The 17,732-nt window shown below is 52.9% G+C and overlaps 1 protein-coding gene across 2 annotated transcripts in view; it reads left to right on the top strand.

Moving 5' to 3' along the window:
• Positions 1-1,989: 1,989 nt before the first annotated feature.
• prpf18 (PRP18 pre-mRNA processing factor 18 homolog (yeast)) overlaps positions 1,990-17,732 on the top strand; it is a 104,400-nt gene continuing 88,657 nt past the window's right edge. The window contains exons 1-4 of one of the 2 annotated variants that reach the window (XM_069907584.1): positions 1,990-2,080; position 3,093; positions 6,089-6,165; positions 8,857-8,961. In XM_069907584.1, the coding sequence (XP_069763685.1) occupies positions 2,015-2,080; position 3,093; positions 6,089-6,165; positions 8,857-8,961 (249 nt within the window). In that variant the 5' untranslated portion in view covers positions 1,990-2,014. Of the gene's footprint in view, positions 2,085-3,092; positions 3,094-6,088; positions 6,166-8,856; positions 8,962-17,732 lie in introns of both variants that reach the window. The other variant, XM_069907586.1, reaches the window with a different exon arrangement.

The following is a 17,732-nucleotide window of genomic DNA, read 5'->3' as shown; positions in this document are numbered from 1 at the left end:
GAGCGGCGGCCGGCCGGCAAGCGTCAGGTGGAGCTCCGCCAGGGGGCCGCTGCGCCCAAGGAGCTCCGCCAGGGGGCCGCTGCGCCCAAGGAGCTCCGCGTCGACTGCTCCACTGGGGGACACTGCATTCACCAAGGGAACATGACCCCAGAGTTCTGCCAAGGGGAATGGTAAGGGGACTGCTGCACACGTGGAACTCCATCGAAGCGAACCACTCCACCCGTGGTGCACCACCAAGTGGACCGGTGAACGTGTGGAGCTCTGCTGAAGGAACCAGCACATCCGTGGAGCTCTGCCAAGGGGGTGCACCATAGAGCTCCACCAAAGGGACCACTGCACCCAGGCAGCAAAATGAAGGAAACATCGCCTGGAGCTCTTAACAGGAGAGAGTTGGTGCCCCAGGAACTCCACTGGTAGTCACTACATGCAAAGAACTCCCGCTGGAGAAACACGACACATGGTTCTCTGCAGGGAAGCTCCTGGGAAAGCAATGCCAGGGTGAAACGAAACTGAAGGGCAGGTTAATAGTACTTGTCCCCGGAGCTCGTCAAAACAAGCCTGTTGCCAGTTACCTTAATGAAAATAAATTGGACTTTACTCTGGGCCACTCCCTTTGCTTCTTTTCTGCCTTGAGATAGATGTCATTAAGGCAACATCACCAATGACACCTGGGAATCCCTGGCCGATGCCCGATATGATACACATACAGACAAGCAATATACATGCAGGACAAGTGTTCATATATACAAATAAATAAATCTATTGTTATGAACATGATGGTTTTGCTTTTTTAAAAAAAAAGTCATATCCCTGCAGTGTTCTATTGACATTGTGGAAAGTGTTATGTAAATATAACCCGAGTTAATCCGGAAATATCAAATACTCAATATTTTAAATTTCTTCGAGTCAGTCTCTTGGAATTGAGATTGACTAACTTCCACTCCAACTTTGTGGATCCCAAATAAAATATTGCAAAATATTTTAGAGAAAATATTCATTTTTTTCAGAGATCTGAAATATTTGGCGATAGAGCAAGTTATATACAACTGAATATACTGTGTTAAGGTGCAAAGGAGATGACTATTTCATTTTAATCTAACGACGAGTGTGGGTATTGCAACACTGATACTTTATTGACCATAAAGATCTAATTTTTATAAAGGTGAAAGCAATTCGTATTTTATGAGAGTATACATCATATATTCAATTACAAATTCATAAATGCTTCCAATAATCATCATCCTCCAAGTACATATAGGATAAAACAGACATTTTGAAGTAATATTTCTGAAGTCTTTTGGGAACTCAGGCAATGTAAAGTCCAAGTGACGTAGAGCTCTTAAAGCCAATCAGACATTCAGCATGGAAACAGGCCCTTTGGCCAAACTTGCCCACACCAACCAAAATTCCAGCCCCGATATGCCTAGTCCCCCAGCCTGTGTTTGGCCTGTATCTCTCCAAACCTATCCATGTATCTGGCCATCTTAAAAAATATATTGCTCAAGTGCCTGCCTCAACAACTTCTTCTGGCATCCTGTTCATGCACACCATCCTCTGGATAAAAGGTTATCCCTCAGGTTCCAATTAAAATTCTCCCCTTTCACCTTAAACCCATGTCCTCTGGTTACCAATTTTCCTGCTCTGTCTTCACCTAATCAATTCCTCCCAATATTTTGTCCACCTCTCTGAGATCACCCCCCTCACCCTCCACTCCTCTCTCTAATAAATCCCCAACCTCTCCCTGCAGCTCAGGACACCACCACACCTCCCCACCCCAACACTGCAATACTCCTTCAGTCATCCCCGCCCAGAAACACCCCGTTAGTTCATCCTTCCCAATGCAAAGCTCCCTCAGTACCGTCCATCCCAGTGTGGTCCTCCCTCCCAGTGCGGCGCTCCCTCAGCACGTCCGCCCACCCAGCCACGTCGCACTCAATGCACATGCTCCGTTACCATGGCGACACCGCTGCGCCCTTTGACCCCCGCGCTTCCCGACGACCAGTGCGGCACTGTCATGGAGGGACTGCGGGCGGAGATCGCTCGAAAGCGGCGGCAGGTGGAGGAGAGAGAGCTGCTGGCGGTGAGCGGCGCTCCCTCGGCGCGCTCCCTCGGCGCGCTCCCTCGCCGCCGCCGCCGCCCCCCTCGCCGCCTACGCCCCCTCGCCGCCGCCGCCCCCCTCGCCGGGACCCCCCCCTCCCCTCGCCAGGACCCACCCCTCCCCTCGCCGGGACCCCCCCCCCACCCCTCGCCGGGACCCCCCCCCACCCCTCGCCGGGACCCCCCCCTCCCCTCGCCGGACCCCCCCCCTCCCCTCGCCGCCCCCCCCCTCGCCGCCGAGCCCCTCTCGCCGCCGCCCCCCTCGCCGGGTGCCCCCCCCCACTCCTCTCTCCAGGGCCCCCCCCACTCCTCTCTCCAGGGCCCCCCCCACTCCTCTCGCCGCGGCCCCGGCCGCCGCCCCCCCTCCCGCCGCCGCCCCCCCCCTCGCCGGGCCCCCCCCCGCGGGGGCCCCCTCCCCTCGCCGGGACCCCCCCCCTCCCCTCGCCGGGACCCCCCCCTCCCCTCGCCGGGACCCCCCCCTCCCCTCGCCGGGACCCCCCCCTCCCCTCGCCGGGACCCCCCCCTCCCCTCGCCGGGACCCTCCCCTCACCGGGACCCCCCCTCACCGGGACCCCCCCTCCCCTCGCCGGGACCCCCCCCTCCCCTCGCCGGGACCCCCCCTCCCCTCGCCGGGACCCCCCCCTCCCCTCGCCGGGACCCCCCCCTCCCTCGCCGGGACCCCCCCCTCCCCTCGCCGGACCCCCCCCTCCCCTCGCCGGACCCCCCCCCCCCTCGCCGGACCCCCCCCTCCCCTCGCCGGGACCCCCCCCTCCCCTCGCCGGGACCCCCCCTCCCCTCGCCGGGACCCCCCCCTCCCCTCGCCGGGACCCCCCCCTCCCCTCGCCGGGACCCCCCCTCCCCTCGCCGGGACCCCCCTCCCCTCGCCGGGACCCCCCCCTCCCCCCTCGCCGGGACCCCCCCTCCCCTCGCCGGGGCCCCCCCCTCCCCTCGCCGCCGCCCCCCTCGCCGGGGCCCCCCCCCACTCCTCTCGCCAGGGTCTCCGCCGCCGCTCCCCTCGCCGCGGCCCCGGCCGCCGCCCCCCCCTCCCGCCGGGGCCCCCCCCCTCGCGGGGCCCCCCCCCCTCGCCGGGGCCCCCCCCCCTCGCCGGGGCCCCCCCCCCTCGCCGGGGCCCCCCCCCCTCGCCGGGGCCCCCCCCCCTCGCCGGGCCCCCCCCCCTCGCCGGGGCCCCCCCCCCCTCGCCGGGGCCCCCCCCCCCTCGCCGGGGGCCCCCCCCCCCCTCGCCGGGGCCCCCCCCCCCTCGCCGGGGCCCCCCCCCCCTCGCCGGGGCCCCCCCCCCTCGCCGGGGCCCCCCCCCCTCGCCGGGGCCCCCCCCCCTCGCCGGGGCCCCCCCCCCTCGCCGGGGCCCCCCCCCCCTCGCCGGGGCCCCCCCCCCCTCGCCGGGGCCCCCCCCCTCGCCGGGCCCCCCCCCTCGCCGGGGCCCCCCCCCCTCGCCGGGGCCCCCCCCCCCCTCGCCGGGGCCCCCCCTCCTCGCCGGGGCCCCCCCTCCTCGCCGGGCCCCCCCTCCTCGCCGGGCCCCCCCCTCCTCGCCGGGGCCCCCCCCTCCTCGCCGGGGCCCCCCCTCCTCGCCGGGCCCCCCCCCCCTCGCCGGGCCCCCCCCCTCGCCGGGGCCCCCCCCCTCGCCGGGGCCCCCCCCCCTCGCCGGGGCCCCCCCCCTCGCCGGGGCCCCCCCCCTCGCCGGGGCCCCCCCCCCATCGCCGCGGTCCCGTTCCCCCCGCCGCGGGCCAAGCCCCGTCGTCCCTCGCCGTTCCCCCTCGCCGGGGCCCCCGCCGCCGCCGCCGTCCCCCCTCGCCGGGGCCGCCACCGTCGTCCCCCTCGCCGGGGCCCCCAAGGCCGCCGCCCACCCCCGCCGCGGCCCCCCTCTCCGCGGGCCCCCCCCCGCCGCGGCCCCCCCCCCGCCTCGCCGCGGGCACCCCCGCCACCGCGGCCCCCGCCGCGGCTCCCCTCGCCGCGGCCCCCGCCGCCGCTCCCCCCGCCACCGCGGCCCCCCGCCGCCGCTCCCCTCGCCGCGGCCCCCGCCGCCGCTCCCCTCGCCACCGCGGCCCCCGCCGCCGCTCCCCTCGCCACCGCGGCCCCCGCCGCCGCTCCCCTCGCCACCGCGGCCCCCGCCGCCGCTCCCCTTGCCGCGTCCCCCCTCGCCGCTCCCTCGCCACCGCGGCCCCCGCCGCCGCTCCCTCGCCGCTCCCCTCGCCGCTCCCTCGCCACCGCGGCCCCCGCCGCCGCTCCCCTCGCCGCTCCCCTCGCCACCGCGGCCCCCGCCGCCGCTCCCCTCGCCGCTCCCCTCGCCACCGCGGCCCCCGCCGCCGCTCCCTTGCCGCGTCCCCCCCTCGCCGCTCCCCTCGCCAACCGCGGCCCCCGCCGCCGCTCCCCTCGCCACCGCGGCCCCCGCCGCCGCTCCCCTCGCCACCGTGGCCCTCGCCGCCGCTCCCCTCGCCACCGCGGCCCCCGCCGCCGCTCCCCTTGCCGCGTCCCCCCCCGCCGCTCCCCTCGCCACCGCGGCCCCCGCCGCCGCTCCCCTCGCCACCGTGGCCCTCGCCGCCGCTCCCCTCGCCACCGCGGCCCCCGCCGCCGCTCCCCTTGCCGCGTCCCCCCCCCGCCGCTCCCCTCGCCACCGCGGGCCCCCCGCCGCCGCTCCCCTCGCCACCGCGGCCCCCGCCGCCGCTCCCCTCGCCGCTCCCCTCGCCACCGCGGCCCTCGCCGCCGCTCCCCTCGCCACCGCGGCCCCCGCCGCCGCTCCCCTCGCCACCGCGGCCCCGCCGCCGCTCCCCTCGCCACCGCGGCCCCCGCCGCCGCTCCCCTCGCCACCGCGGCCCCCGCCGCCGCTCCCCTCGCCACCGCGGCCCCCGCCGCCGCTCCCCTCGCCGCTCCCCTCGCCACCGTGGCCCTCGCCGCCGCTCCCCTCGCCACCGCGGCCCCCGCCGCCGCTCTCTCTGAGGAGCATGTGTTTGGTATTGAAGGTGTGAGGTTACATTTACATTCAACCCGTGAAGGCCTGGACCGAGACCCGTTTGAATATCTTTATATTTTTAAAATTAACAGCAAGGTAGTAGCTGATTCCGGCCATTCCACCCGTCTCACCCAGTTAACCCACTAACTCTATACGTTTGGAGGGTGGGAATAAACCAGAGCACCCGGAATATACTCTCACAGGACACGGGGAATGTACAAACTCCTGATGTAATTCAGACACCAGTAAAACACAAAAGTCTGCAAACGCCATGGATGAAGTAAAAACAACGCCGGAGAAACTCAACGGGTCCAGAGTCAGAACAAGTCTAATCGGGCATTAGGGTCACCTTGGGTGGGGGCGGGAACAATCTGATGTTCGCTCACCGGGGGCGGGGGGGAGATGTGCCTACCTGCCTTGAACCTCCTCCGTGCACAGGTGCTGCCATCACATTTCCCCCTCCCTTCGAGGTAACAAACGCGCTGCTCATATCCCGTGGAGTCGGGACGCTTGTGCTGCAGGTCATCGTAACCTCATTTTGGGGTGGGGGGAAATGACCACGAGTGCATCCCCCCCCCCCCACCTTGGCGCCTGCCCTGAGTAGGTCAAATCGTATACTTTAAAAAGATGCCTAACTCTTCATCACAAGCCCAAAATGTTGGTTCTTTTGCTCAATAAAGTACATTGTTTGACTTGCTGAGTTTCTCCACGTTTGTGCTTTTAGTCCTTTCAGACAGAACCAGACATGGGCCAAGTTTTTTAAAAAAACTGGAGTTAATTCGTAGAGCCAAAAAAAGTCTGAAATTGACCCTAAATTGAGTTTTGATCTTGTGTGAGTACAGTCCAATACATCTCCAAGTGTTTGGACTTCTGACTGCTGTGTGGAGTGGCCTGTGGCCATGCTGGTAGAGTTATCTAAAACTGCATTATTTCTTTTCATCATTTATACAAATCTTATTCGATACGGTTATAAATATTTTAGCAGTTCTGATGTTTGCTAAGAAATATATCTTTCTGATATCCCAGGAATCAAAAAATACTTCAAGCGTAGTGACTTGGCTAAGAAGGAAGAAGAAAATTACTTGGAAAGATGTGGTTACAAGGTAATTCCTTTGCATTTATTTTGTATTCAATATTGAATGAATTTATTGTCATTTCTATAAATGTAATGGCCAAATACATTTCACCAATGACATTATAAGCATTTACAGCAAATCTTTCCTGTGACGCTTGTGTCAATAGGTTGTAAATGAGGAGTCACCAATAAAGGTATGGGTTGAAATACAGTTTTTTTTTGTTTTGAGCTGCATGCAAGTCATGTAGCTAAGTGCATGAGAGCAACTTCTGAACAAGTTGAAAGTCTGCAGCTTGGCTTTGGGTTTTTGTGTTGGTTTATTATATTTGGCTGGCCTTTTTTAAGATTCAAGATTCTTTTATTGTCATGTGATAAAACAAAAAATGTATAATTACACAATTGATTTTCATCTGGCGTAAAGGAGGCACAGTTGCCATAAGAGTCAGAAAGAGAAGCAAAAGAGAGTCACCGAGTGTCCATGGATTCGCCTCCAGCGCTCCTGCAGCCTCCGCAGCCGCACAGACTTCTGTTCAGTTCATCGGTAACCTGAGCCCCAGATCCAAATCTCCGACACAATCAGGAAGTCTTCAGCGCTTCCATTAAACAAACATGCATCTTGTAATAGGTGGAAAGAGGTGTTAAGTAAACAGCAGATGTTTCAGCTCTGCCAGCAGATGTGGTTGTCTTGGCAATATGATTTAAACATAGTCTTCAACTTGTACATTCAATTGTAAGAAGACAGGTACCAAAATGATCTTCACCTAAAACCCCAAGCTGATCTTAACTGAATAATTTCCAGCGACATAATGCCGAATAAGTGCCCCTAAATTGACATTACCATTGCCTGGTTCTTTGACCGAGGTTCCTGCTCTACCAATAACTTCTATTAACTCCAGCACTGTTGATCTAGTGCAAGCAGACTGTGAACCAGTAAATGCAGAGGAGTATAAAAGTGAGCTGGTGTCCTCGCCATCACCTCTATCAGGCACTAATCGATATGTAGCTTTTACCAATTATACATTGATTCACTTTTACCTGCTATAATACTCTTAGCTTTAAAGGTAAGTTTCTATGTGTGCAGCTCTCCGTCAAGGCTGAAGAGGCATAATTTAAATGCTTTTTTTTCTTGTGTTTCGCTTGCCAAAGAATAAAATGCTTATTGCTTCTGCAGAACCGTGTTACTATCCTCTTGTGCATGAACTGAACAGGAAAATGTTAGTGTGTGCACTTTTGGAAATGATAGTAAATGCAGTCAAAGGCTGTGGCTTCACAGATGTCTATCTGCTTCCCACCAATGTCATTGACAATTAAACTCTATTTTCCATTCATGGTGATCAATTGTTCAAGTTTGTTGTCATCTGATTGTACATATTCATATGCAAGCTGAAGAAACAACGCATTTCTGGACCATAGTACACACACGAACACGTGGTGCACCCTTCACACAAACTACATATATACATAGTGATTCAAAATAAATCTATAGAAACATCATTTATGGGTTTCTATAATTGTTCTGCAGTCTCACTGCCTGCAGGAAGCTGTTTCCCAGATCAGTTTTTTTTCATGCTCCTGTATCTCTTTCTTGAAGTAAAGGTACCACAGGATGGATAGTAAGGGTTCTGAATGATTCTCTCAGCTCTCTTTAAGCGGCACTCTCCACAGAGGTTGTTGGTAGAGTGGAGGGAGACCCCAGTGATTATCTTGGCATTTTTTATTACCCTCCACACTGACCTCTCTCAGTAGTACTGCCAAGGGTTCTTTGGATACTGCAACATTCCATGCAGAATGTGGAGATGGGTGTCTGTATCACTCTTCCCCTGTAAGTTGTTAATAATGTTTGCGTTTCTGGGTGAGGTTGAAGTTCACATTTATTATCATGTGTATGAAAATGCAGTGACGTGCTGTTTAGTGAGTAGACCAATTAGACATCTCATACACAGTACAACTAGTAAGACACGATACAAAAATGCAGAGTTGCTCAGAGACATGAGTTGGAGCAAAGGCAGCATCATTTTAGTATGTGAGTTCAGGAGTCCGGTGCAGATGAGAAGGAAGCTGTCCTTCAATATGGCACTGCATAATCTTCTACTTGTGTTTCTTCTTGGTGATGAGAGGGAGAGTGTGGAGAGTGAGGGATGAGCCAAGACTTTCACAATGGTAACTAACGTAGTGATGGAGTGAGATCAGAGGAGCTTGTGGCACAAGATAAGGATATTTGGCCCATGTTAATGTTTTCTCCAGAGCCCTGCAGGTAATTTTTAAATATGGTGAGAGATTCCAATATCCTGTCAGGCAGTGAGTTTACTTTTGACAGATCCTCTGATATCAAAATTATCTTTCCTCCAATTCAGTCCATTCTTGGCCCATTTATAAGACCATACTGAAGCATTTCGTGATTTAATCCCATTGCTTTCTCAAATACCAATAATCTAATAATTGCTCATTCACTGTTATTAGCACATTGTTGCCTGCCTTATATAAAATGTTTTTTTGTCTACAGTGAATCTCTTTGGTGAAATCCACAGAATAGCAGATTTAAGGTACTTAATTCACTCAAATAATAGCAGCTCCATTTCGTGGGAAATGCGTTTTTTCCTCTGTTTCACAAAGCAGTGCATAAAGTGACGTACGATGATATTTGTGTGATTGCTGATGGTGTGAAGTGTAGCTTGGTTCCTGCACGAGTAATTTAATGATAAATGCTGTCAATATACAGGTACAAACAAAAACGAATGAACAAGACGATTCTTCGGCATCACATCCAGTGCTTGAACTCGAACTTGCAGAAGAGAAGCTACCAATGACCCTTTCCAGGCAAGAGGTACATTTTAGTCCAGCAGATTCAGAGCCTCATTATTCAATCGGAATTTGTATGATGTTAATATTCAATGTGAGTGGCAAATGGAATCTGTTATTTACTTTTGATAATAATTATCAAATTATAGCAGCTCTGTTTCCTCATTTAATCTAAATAGTTTAATTGGAGCATATAACAAAATAATCCATTTACATTGAAAGAGGCCACGATGGGATAAACTTGCTTTTGTGTTGTGCTGAATAGGAACCTGGCAACATCGAGCTCAAGCCTGAAATGTTGGTTATGTATCTTTACCTTTACTAAACTGGTTCTCAACCTTTTTCTTTCCACTCACATCTCACTTTAAGTATTACCTGTTCGTGCTCTGTGATTAGTAAGAGATTACTTAAGGTGGGATGTCGGTGGAAAGAAAAAGGTTGAAAACCACTGTTTTAATCGTCCCACATTGACTTATTATTTCAGTAACAATTGGGTCGAGAACAGAGATTCTTAACCTTCCCTTCCCACTCATATCCCACCTTAAGCAATCCATTACTCATCACAGAGATTACATAAAGTGGGATGTGAGTGGAAAGAAAAAGGTAGAGAACCACTGTTTTACTAAATGAAATACATTGTTTGATCTGCTGAGTTTCTCCAGCAATATGTTTTTACTTATAAGAACACAAGAAATAGGAGCAGAAGTCAGCCATCCGCCCGTCATGCATTCTCTGCTATTCAATGAGATCATGGTTGATTATTTTATATGAAAAGCACATCCTTTTATTAATGTTCACCTTGACCAGCAAAATGTGGCAGAGAAGAGATACTCCACTAATTATTAGAATAGTTATTTAAAACTGTTCCTAGCTGCATTTAAAATAGATATTGACTTTAACCTTCACAAGTTTCATTGTGGAATTTGGATATTAAGTGTTTCTTCAAATTTGCTGCAAGTCTGACTGTACATTACAAACAGCATTTCTCCAGACCGGTACGCACGTACACTTCTCATACAGCATTTCTCCTGACATGGTGCAATGGTACACCTCTCACACAGCATATCTCCAGAACACGGTCCACACGTACACTTCACACACAGCATTTCTCTGGACCACGGTGGACACGTACACTACTCACACAGCATTTCTAAAGTGCATGGAGAACACGTACATTTCTCGCACAGCATTTCTCCGCACCAAGGTGCACATGTACACATCTCACATAGCCTTTCTCCTAAACTCGATACACTGGTACACTTCCCACACTTCATTTCTCCAGACCCCGATGCAAATTAACACATCTCACACAGCATTTCTAAAGTCCCCGGTGCACACGTACAATATTCATACAGCATTTCTCCAGACCATGGTGCAAAGGTACACCTCTCACACAGCACTTCCCCGGAACACGGTGCACACGTGCACATCTCACACAGCATTTCTCCGGAACATGGTGCACTCGTACACTTCACACACAGCAGTTCTCCAGACCCCGGTGCACATGTACACTTCTCACACAGAATTTCTCCAGACCGGTGCACACGTACACTTCTCACACAGCATTTCTGCGGACCACAGTGCACACGTACACTTCTCACACAGCATTTCTCTGGACAACGTTGCACATGTACATTTCTAACACATACAAATTTCACACAGCATTTCTCCGGAATACGTGGCACACGTTCACATCTCACACAGCTTTTGTCCAAACCACGGTGAACTCGTACACTTGTCACACTGCATTTCTCCAAACCCCGATGCAAATTAACACTCCTCACACAGCATTTCGTAAGACACCGGTGCACACGTACAATTCTCATACAGTATTTCTCCGGACCACGGTACACAAGAACACCTCTCACACAGCATTTCTCCTGAACATGGTTCACACATACACTTCTCACTCAGCATTTCTCCAGACCATGGTACACACGTACACTTCTCATAAAGCATTTATCCGGAACACGGTGCACACGTACACTTCTCACACAGCATTTTTCCAGATCATGGTGCACAGCATTTCTCCGAACCACGGTATACACAGAGCACAAGAGATAGAGAGAGAAAATGCCTTGCACTGGCCCCACTGGGAGAAAAGTCTTCAGATTAACACTTTCGTTTCAAAGGTTTTAAAAGGTTCTCATCCTGTGATCACTGGTCTGGATCAGATTGGGTCTCCCACCACTGGGAACTATCACTCCTTCCTTCCCTCCCACCTCGAGTGAGCTACACGTCAGCCCACAATGTCTGCCCTGATCCCGCAATGGTGGGGGTGCGGGAAAGAGGGAGGGAGAGAGGATAAAACAGGATCCCATTTGATGCGGAGCTGGAATTGTGGGCACAAAATTAAAACCAAATTGTATTTCTCTGCCCTGCCCAACCTGGGGATTTCAGGGCAGCACCGCCACAGATTGGGATTGGGAGGGGGAGTGGGTGAGAGAGGAGGGGGGGGAGAAGAGAGAGAGGGGGAGAGAAGAGAGAGAGGGGGAGAGAAGAGAGAGGGGGAGAGAAGAGAGAGGGGGAGAGAAGAGAGAGGGGGAGAGAAGAGAGAGGGGGAGAGAAGAGAGAGGGGGAGAGAAGAGAGAGGGGGAGAGAAGAGAGAGGGGGAGAGAAGAGAGAGGGGGAGAGAAGAGAGAGGGGGAGAGAAGAGAGAGGGGGAGAGAAGAGAGAGGGGGAGAGAAGAGAGAGGGGGAGAGAAGAGAGAGGGGGAGAGAAGAGAGAGGGGGAGAGAAGAGAGAGGGGGAGAGAAGAGAGAGGGGGAGAGAAGAGAGAGGGGGAGAGAAGAGAGAGGGGGAGAGAAGAGAGAGGGGGAGAGAAGAGAGAGGGGGAGAGAAGAGAGAGGGGGAGAGAAGAGAGAGGGGGAGAGAAGAGAGAGGGGGAGAGAAGAGAGAGGGGGAGAGAAGAGAGAGGGGGAGAGAAGAGAGAGGGGGAGAGAAGAGAGAGGGGGAGAGAAGAGAGAGGGGGAGAGAAGAGAGAGGGGGAGAGAAGAGAGAGGGGGAGAGAAGAGAGAGGGGGAGAGAAGAGAGAGGGGGAGAGAAGAGAGAGGGGGAGAGAAGAGAGAGGGGGAGAGAAGAGAGAGGGGGAGAGAAGAGAGAGGGGGAGAGAAGAGAGAGGGGGAGAGAAGAGAGAGGGGGAGAGAAGAGAGAGGGGGAGAGAAGAGAGAGGGGGAGAGAAGAGAGAGGGGGAGAGAAGAGAGAGGGGGAGAGAAGAGAGAGGGGGAGAGAAGAGAGAGGGGGAGAGAAGAGAGAGGGGGAGAGAAGAGAGAGGGGGAGAGAAGAGAGAGGGGGAGAGAAGAGAGAGGGGGAGAGAAGAGAGAGGGGGAGAGAAGAGAGAGGGGGAGAGAAGAGAGAGGGGGAGAGAAGAGAGAGGGGGAGAGAAGAGAGAGGGGGAGAGAAGAGAGAGGGGGAGAGAAGAGAGAGGGGGAGAGAAGAGAGAGGGGGAGAGAAGAGAGAGGGGGAGAGAAGAGAGAGGGGGAGAGAAGAGAGAGGGGGAGAGAAGAGAGAGGGGGAGAGAAGAGAGAGGGGGAGAGAAGAGAGAGGGGGAGAGAAGAGAGAGGGGGAGAGAAGAGAGAGGGGGAGAGAAGAGAGAGGGGGAGAGAAGAGAGAGGGGGAGAGAAGAGAGAGGGGGAGAGAAGAGAGAGGGGGAGAGAAGAGAGAGGGGGAGAGAAGAGAGAGGGGGAGAGAAGAGAGAGGGGGAGAGAAGAGAGAGGGGGAGAGAAGAGAGAGGGGGAGAGAAGAGAGAGGGGGAGAGAAGAGAGAGGGGGAGAGAAGAGAGAGGGGGAGAGAAGAGAGAGGGGGAGAGAAGAGAGAGGGGGAGAGAAGAGAGAGGGGGAGAGAAGAGAGAGGGGGAGAGAAGAGAGAGGGGGAGAGAAGAGAGAGGGGGAGAGAAGAGAGAGGGGGAGAGAAGAGAGAGGGGGAGAGAAGAGAGAGGGGGAGAGAAGAGAGAGGGGGAGAGAAGAGAGAGGGGGAGAGAAGAGAGAGGGGGAGAGAAGAGAGAGGGGGAGAGAAGAGAGAGGGGGAGAGAAGAGAGAGGGGGGTGGGTGAAAGGAGGGAGGGAGGGAGCAAACCCGGACACTTCGTAGCTGGAAACTGGAAACAGGCACTTTTCCTTTCCCTTCTGTGTTTTGTTTCTTCCAGCTTATCTAAGCCTCTACGTTTTAAAATTTTGTTTCCCTCACCTGTTAGGAACATCTCAGTGCCCCCGGGTAACCAACCCCTCTTCCTCCAGCGGTCTACACATTTTCGGAGCATTTTTTGTTTTTCCAATGCCACATTACTGGTATTTCGCTCCTCTAATTCCTGATTAATTTCCTTAATAACTTGGTCAAAAGTCTTAGCAGGCAACTGTACAGCCATAGCTGCGGGACCGCTTTCTAATGCCTGTTTTAATTTAGGTTTTTGTCCGTTTAGGGGATCTATGTCAACGAAAATTGCTTTTAAAAATGTCTCCTTGCAAGCTGGATGACTAATATCTTTTAAAGGAACAGTCTCTAAGTCTTGTCCTCCAATTGACTTCGGACTGTCCTGTATACTCTGATTGCTCGTTTTCCACTCTCTGTTTTCCCAAAGGGGTCTGAAAGTTAAATTACAACTAGAAAACCAAATATTTGGGCTATACTTTTGTCCTGTTTCCCTGTACCAATCTATGAATTTACGTAACTTTATCTCCTTGGTGATGTTGGGAATACCCTCATTTAACTTATCAAAAGTATTTCGAATAAACCGGGTGTCTCTTAGGAGTTTATCAACTTTTTCATTAATATCTCCTACCTGATCCGGACACAGCTGTCGCAGCCTTCTGTCGTCGTTCTTGTTCACGAGGCAGGCGTCCCTGAGTACTTTTTTTGTTGTCTCAAGGTCTCTAGTGTCTGCTGTGGTATTCCACCACGGCGAATTGGGGAAATAAATTCTTAACTTCTCAAGTGTACAGACATTATCATACCTACCGGACATTTATAAGTCAGTCTCTCAGATACAATTGAGGCCAATAAGCCTGAACCTTTGTTTTCTTTCAAAGCCCAACCTTCACGTGGGAGATTTCTCCTCTTAATAACCAGTTTAGGGCAGAAAACTTAGGTCCTCAATTGTTTATAGACCACCTTCTCACTCTATTGGACTTTGCAACAACACAATAAAGACTTTTAAACTCTAGTAGTTTCTTGCGAAGCACTTAATAAATGTCATTCAAACACCTTAAGGACTTTTATCTTGTCTGTAATCACTTACGTGTTACAATCCTGGCATGCGACCTTCAATTGTGGTCGTCTAATTTGTCCGATCTCCAGTTCTTACTGACAATCATAAAGATTTTAAAAAAAAAAAAGAGAATTTTGTTAAAACAGGCTTCTCTGGACCTTTTTATCAGCCGGCTGAGATGATTGTCAGAAAAAACAGAAACCGTTGTCCAGTGTTCACTCACCCATCACGTCGGGGTCACCAAATTGTTAGGTCTGCTTTGTTCATGAATGAGTGAGACAAACACCAGACTGAGTCGAAATCAGGGTTCTTTGTTCTTTATTACCGGATTGTAACACTTGCGACTAACAATGTTAGTCGGAGAATGCATTCTGCCGTTATCAGCAAAATGGTGATTTTTTTATACCCTTGGATACGTGCTTAGAACATCATCATATCATTACTTGTCCAATGACTAAAACTGTTGCTATCCTTTCCCTGCTAGCTTCCTGCCTCTCAATCCATCAATGTCTCTCTTATCTTGTAAGTACAAGGATGCATTCACATCTTGTTACAGCCCTGCCCAGGGTAACTCCTTACACATTCCCATCTCATGATGTTTTACCTTACAACAGGTACACCTCTCACACAGCATTTTTCCGGAACACGGTGCACACGTACACATCTCGCACAGCATTTTTCCAGATCATGGGGCACACGTACAGTTCTCACACAGCATTTTTCCGGACCACGGTGCGCACGTACAAATGTCTCACAGTATTTCTCCAGACCACGGTGCTCATGTACACTTCTCACACAGCATTTCTGCGGACTACGGTGCACACGTACACTTCTCACACAGCATTTCTCTGTATCACGTTGCACATGTACATTTCTAACACATACACATATCACACAGCATTTCTCCGGAATACGGTGCCCATGTTCACATCCCACACAGCTTTTCTCCAAACCACGGTGCACTCGTACACTTGTCACACTGCATTTCTCCATACCCCGATGCAAATTAACACTCCTCACACAGCATTTCTAAAGACACCGGTGCACAAGTACAATTCTCATACAGTATTTCTCCGGACCACGGTACACAAGTACACCTCTCACACAGCATTTCTCCTGAACATGGTTCAAACATACACCTGTCACACAGCATTTTTTCAGACCACGGTGCACACATAGAATTCTCACGGAGCATTTCTCTGGACCACCGAGCTCACGTACACTCCTCACACAGCATTTCTCTTCATCACGGTGCATACGTACACTTCTCACACAGCATTTCTCCAGACCACAGTGCACACCTACACTTCTCACACAGCATTTCTCCAGACCATGGTGCAACGGTACACCTCTCACACAGCATATCTCCGGAACACGGTCCACACGTACACTTCACACACAGCATTTCTCTGGACCACGGTGGACACGTACAAGTATCAAACAGCATTTCTCCGGACCACGGTGCACACGTACACTACTCACACAGCATTTCTAAGGAGCATGGAGTACACATACATTTCTCGCACAGCCTTTCTCCGCACCAAGGTGCACATATACACATCTCACATAGCCTTTCTCCTAAACTCGGTACACTGTTACACTTCCCACACTTCATTTCTCCAGACCCCGATGCAAATTAACACTTCTCACACAGCATTCCTAAAGACCACGGTGGACACGTACAAGTATCAAACAGCATTTCTCCGGACCACGGTGCACACGTACACTACTCACACAGCATTTCTAAGGAGCATGGAGTACACATAGATTTCTCGCACAGCCTTTCTCCGCACCAAGGTGCACATATACATATCTCACATAGCCTTTCTCCTAAACTCGGTACACTGGTACACTTCCCACACTTCATTTCTCCAGACCCTGATGCAAATTAACACTTCTCACACAGCATTTCTAAAGACCCCGGTGCATACGTACAATATTCATACAGCATTTCTCCGGACCACGGTACACAAGTACACGTCTCACACAGCCTTTCTCCTGAACATGGTTCAAACATACACCTGACACACAGCATTTTTCCAGACCATGGTGCACACATACATCTCACACACAGCATTTCTCTGGAAGATGGTGCACAGGTACATCTCTCTCACAGCATTCCTTCGGACCATGTTGCACACGTACACTTGTCACCCAGCATTTCTGTGGACCACGGTGCACATGTACACTACTCACACAGCATTTATCCAGACCCCGGTGCACACGTACAATTCTCACACAGCATTTCTCCAGACCCCGGTGCACATGCAAATTTCTCACACAACATTTCTCCATGCCACGGTGCGCACGTACACTTCTCACACAGCATTTCTCTCCTGACCATGGTGCAAAGGTACACCTCTCACACAGCACTTCTCCGGAACACGGTGCACACGTGCACATCTCACACAGCATTTCTCCGGAACATGGTGCACTCGTACAATCGCACACAACAGTTGTCAAGACCCCGGTGCACACGTACACTTCTCACACAACATTTCTCAAGACCGGTGCACACGTACACTTCTCACACAGCATTTCTGCGGACCACAGTGCACACGTACACTTCTCACACAGTATTTCTCTGGACAACGTTGCACATGTACATTTCTAACACATACACATCTCACACAGCATTTCTCCAGAACACGTGGCACACGTTCACATCTCACACAGCTTTTCTCCAAACCACGGTGAACTCGTACACTTGTCACACTGCATTTCTCCATACCCCGATGCAAATTAACACTCCTCACAGCATTTCTAAAGACACCGGTGCACACGTATAATTCTCATACAGTATTTGTCTGGACCACGGTACACAAGTACACCTCTCACACAGCATTTCTCCTGAACATGGTTCACACGTACACTTCTCACACAGCATTTTTCCAGACCATATTGCACACGTACACTTCTCATACAGCATTTATCCGGAACACGGTGCCCATGTATACCTCTCACACAGCATTTCTCCACACCATGGTGTACATGTACACTTTTAACGCAGCATTCGTCCGGACCATGGTGTACACGTACACCTCTCACCCAGCATTTCTCCAGACCGGTGCACACTTACACTTCTCATACAGCATTTCTCCTGACCACGGTGCAGTGGTATACCTCTCACACAGCATTTCTCCGGAACATGGTCCACACGTACACTTCACACACAGCTTTCCTCTGGACCACGGTGTACAGGTACAAATATCAAACATCATTCCTCTGGACCACGGTGCACATGTACACTTCTCACACAGCATTTCTGCGGACCACAGTGCACACGTACACTTCTCACACAGTATTTCTCTGGACAACGTTGCACATGTACATTTCTAACACATACACATCTCACACAGCATTTCTCCAGAACACGTGGCACACGTTCACATCTCACACAGCTTTTCTCCAAACCACGGTGAACTCGTACACTTGTCACACTGCATTTCTCCATACCCCGATGCAAATTAACACTCCTCACAGCATTTCAAAAGACACCGGTGCACACGTATAATTCTCATACAGTATTTGTCTGGACCACGGTACACAAGTACACCTCTCACACAGCATTTCTCCTGAACATGGTTCACACGTA

Source organism: Narcine bancroftii, chromosome 13, assembly GCF_036971445.1.
Source record: "Narcine bancroftii isolate sNarBan1 chromosome 13, sNarBan1.hap1, whole genome shotgun sequence".
Lineage (NCBI taxonomy): Eukaryota > Metazoa > Chordata > Chondrichthyes > Torpediniformes > Narcinidae > Narcine > Narcine bancroftii.
This window is presented reverse-complemented; position numbering and strand designations above follow the sequence as displayed.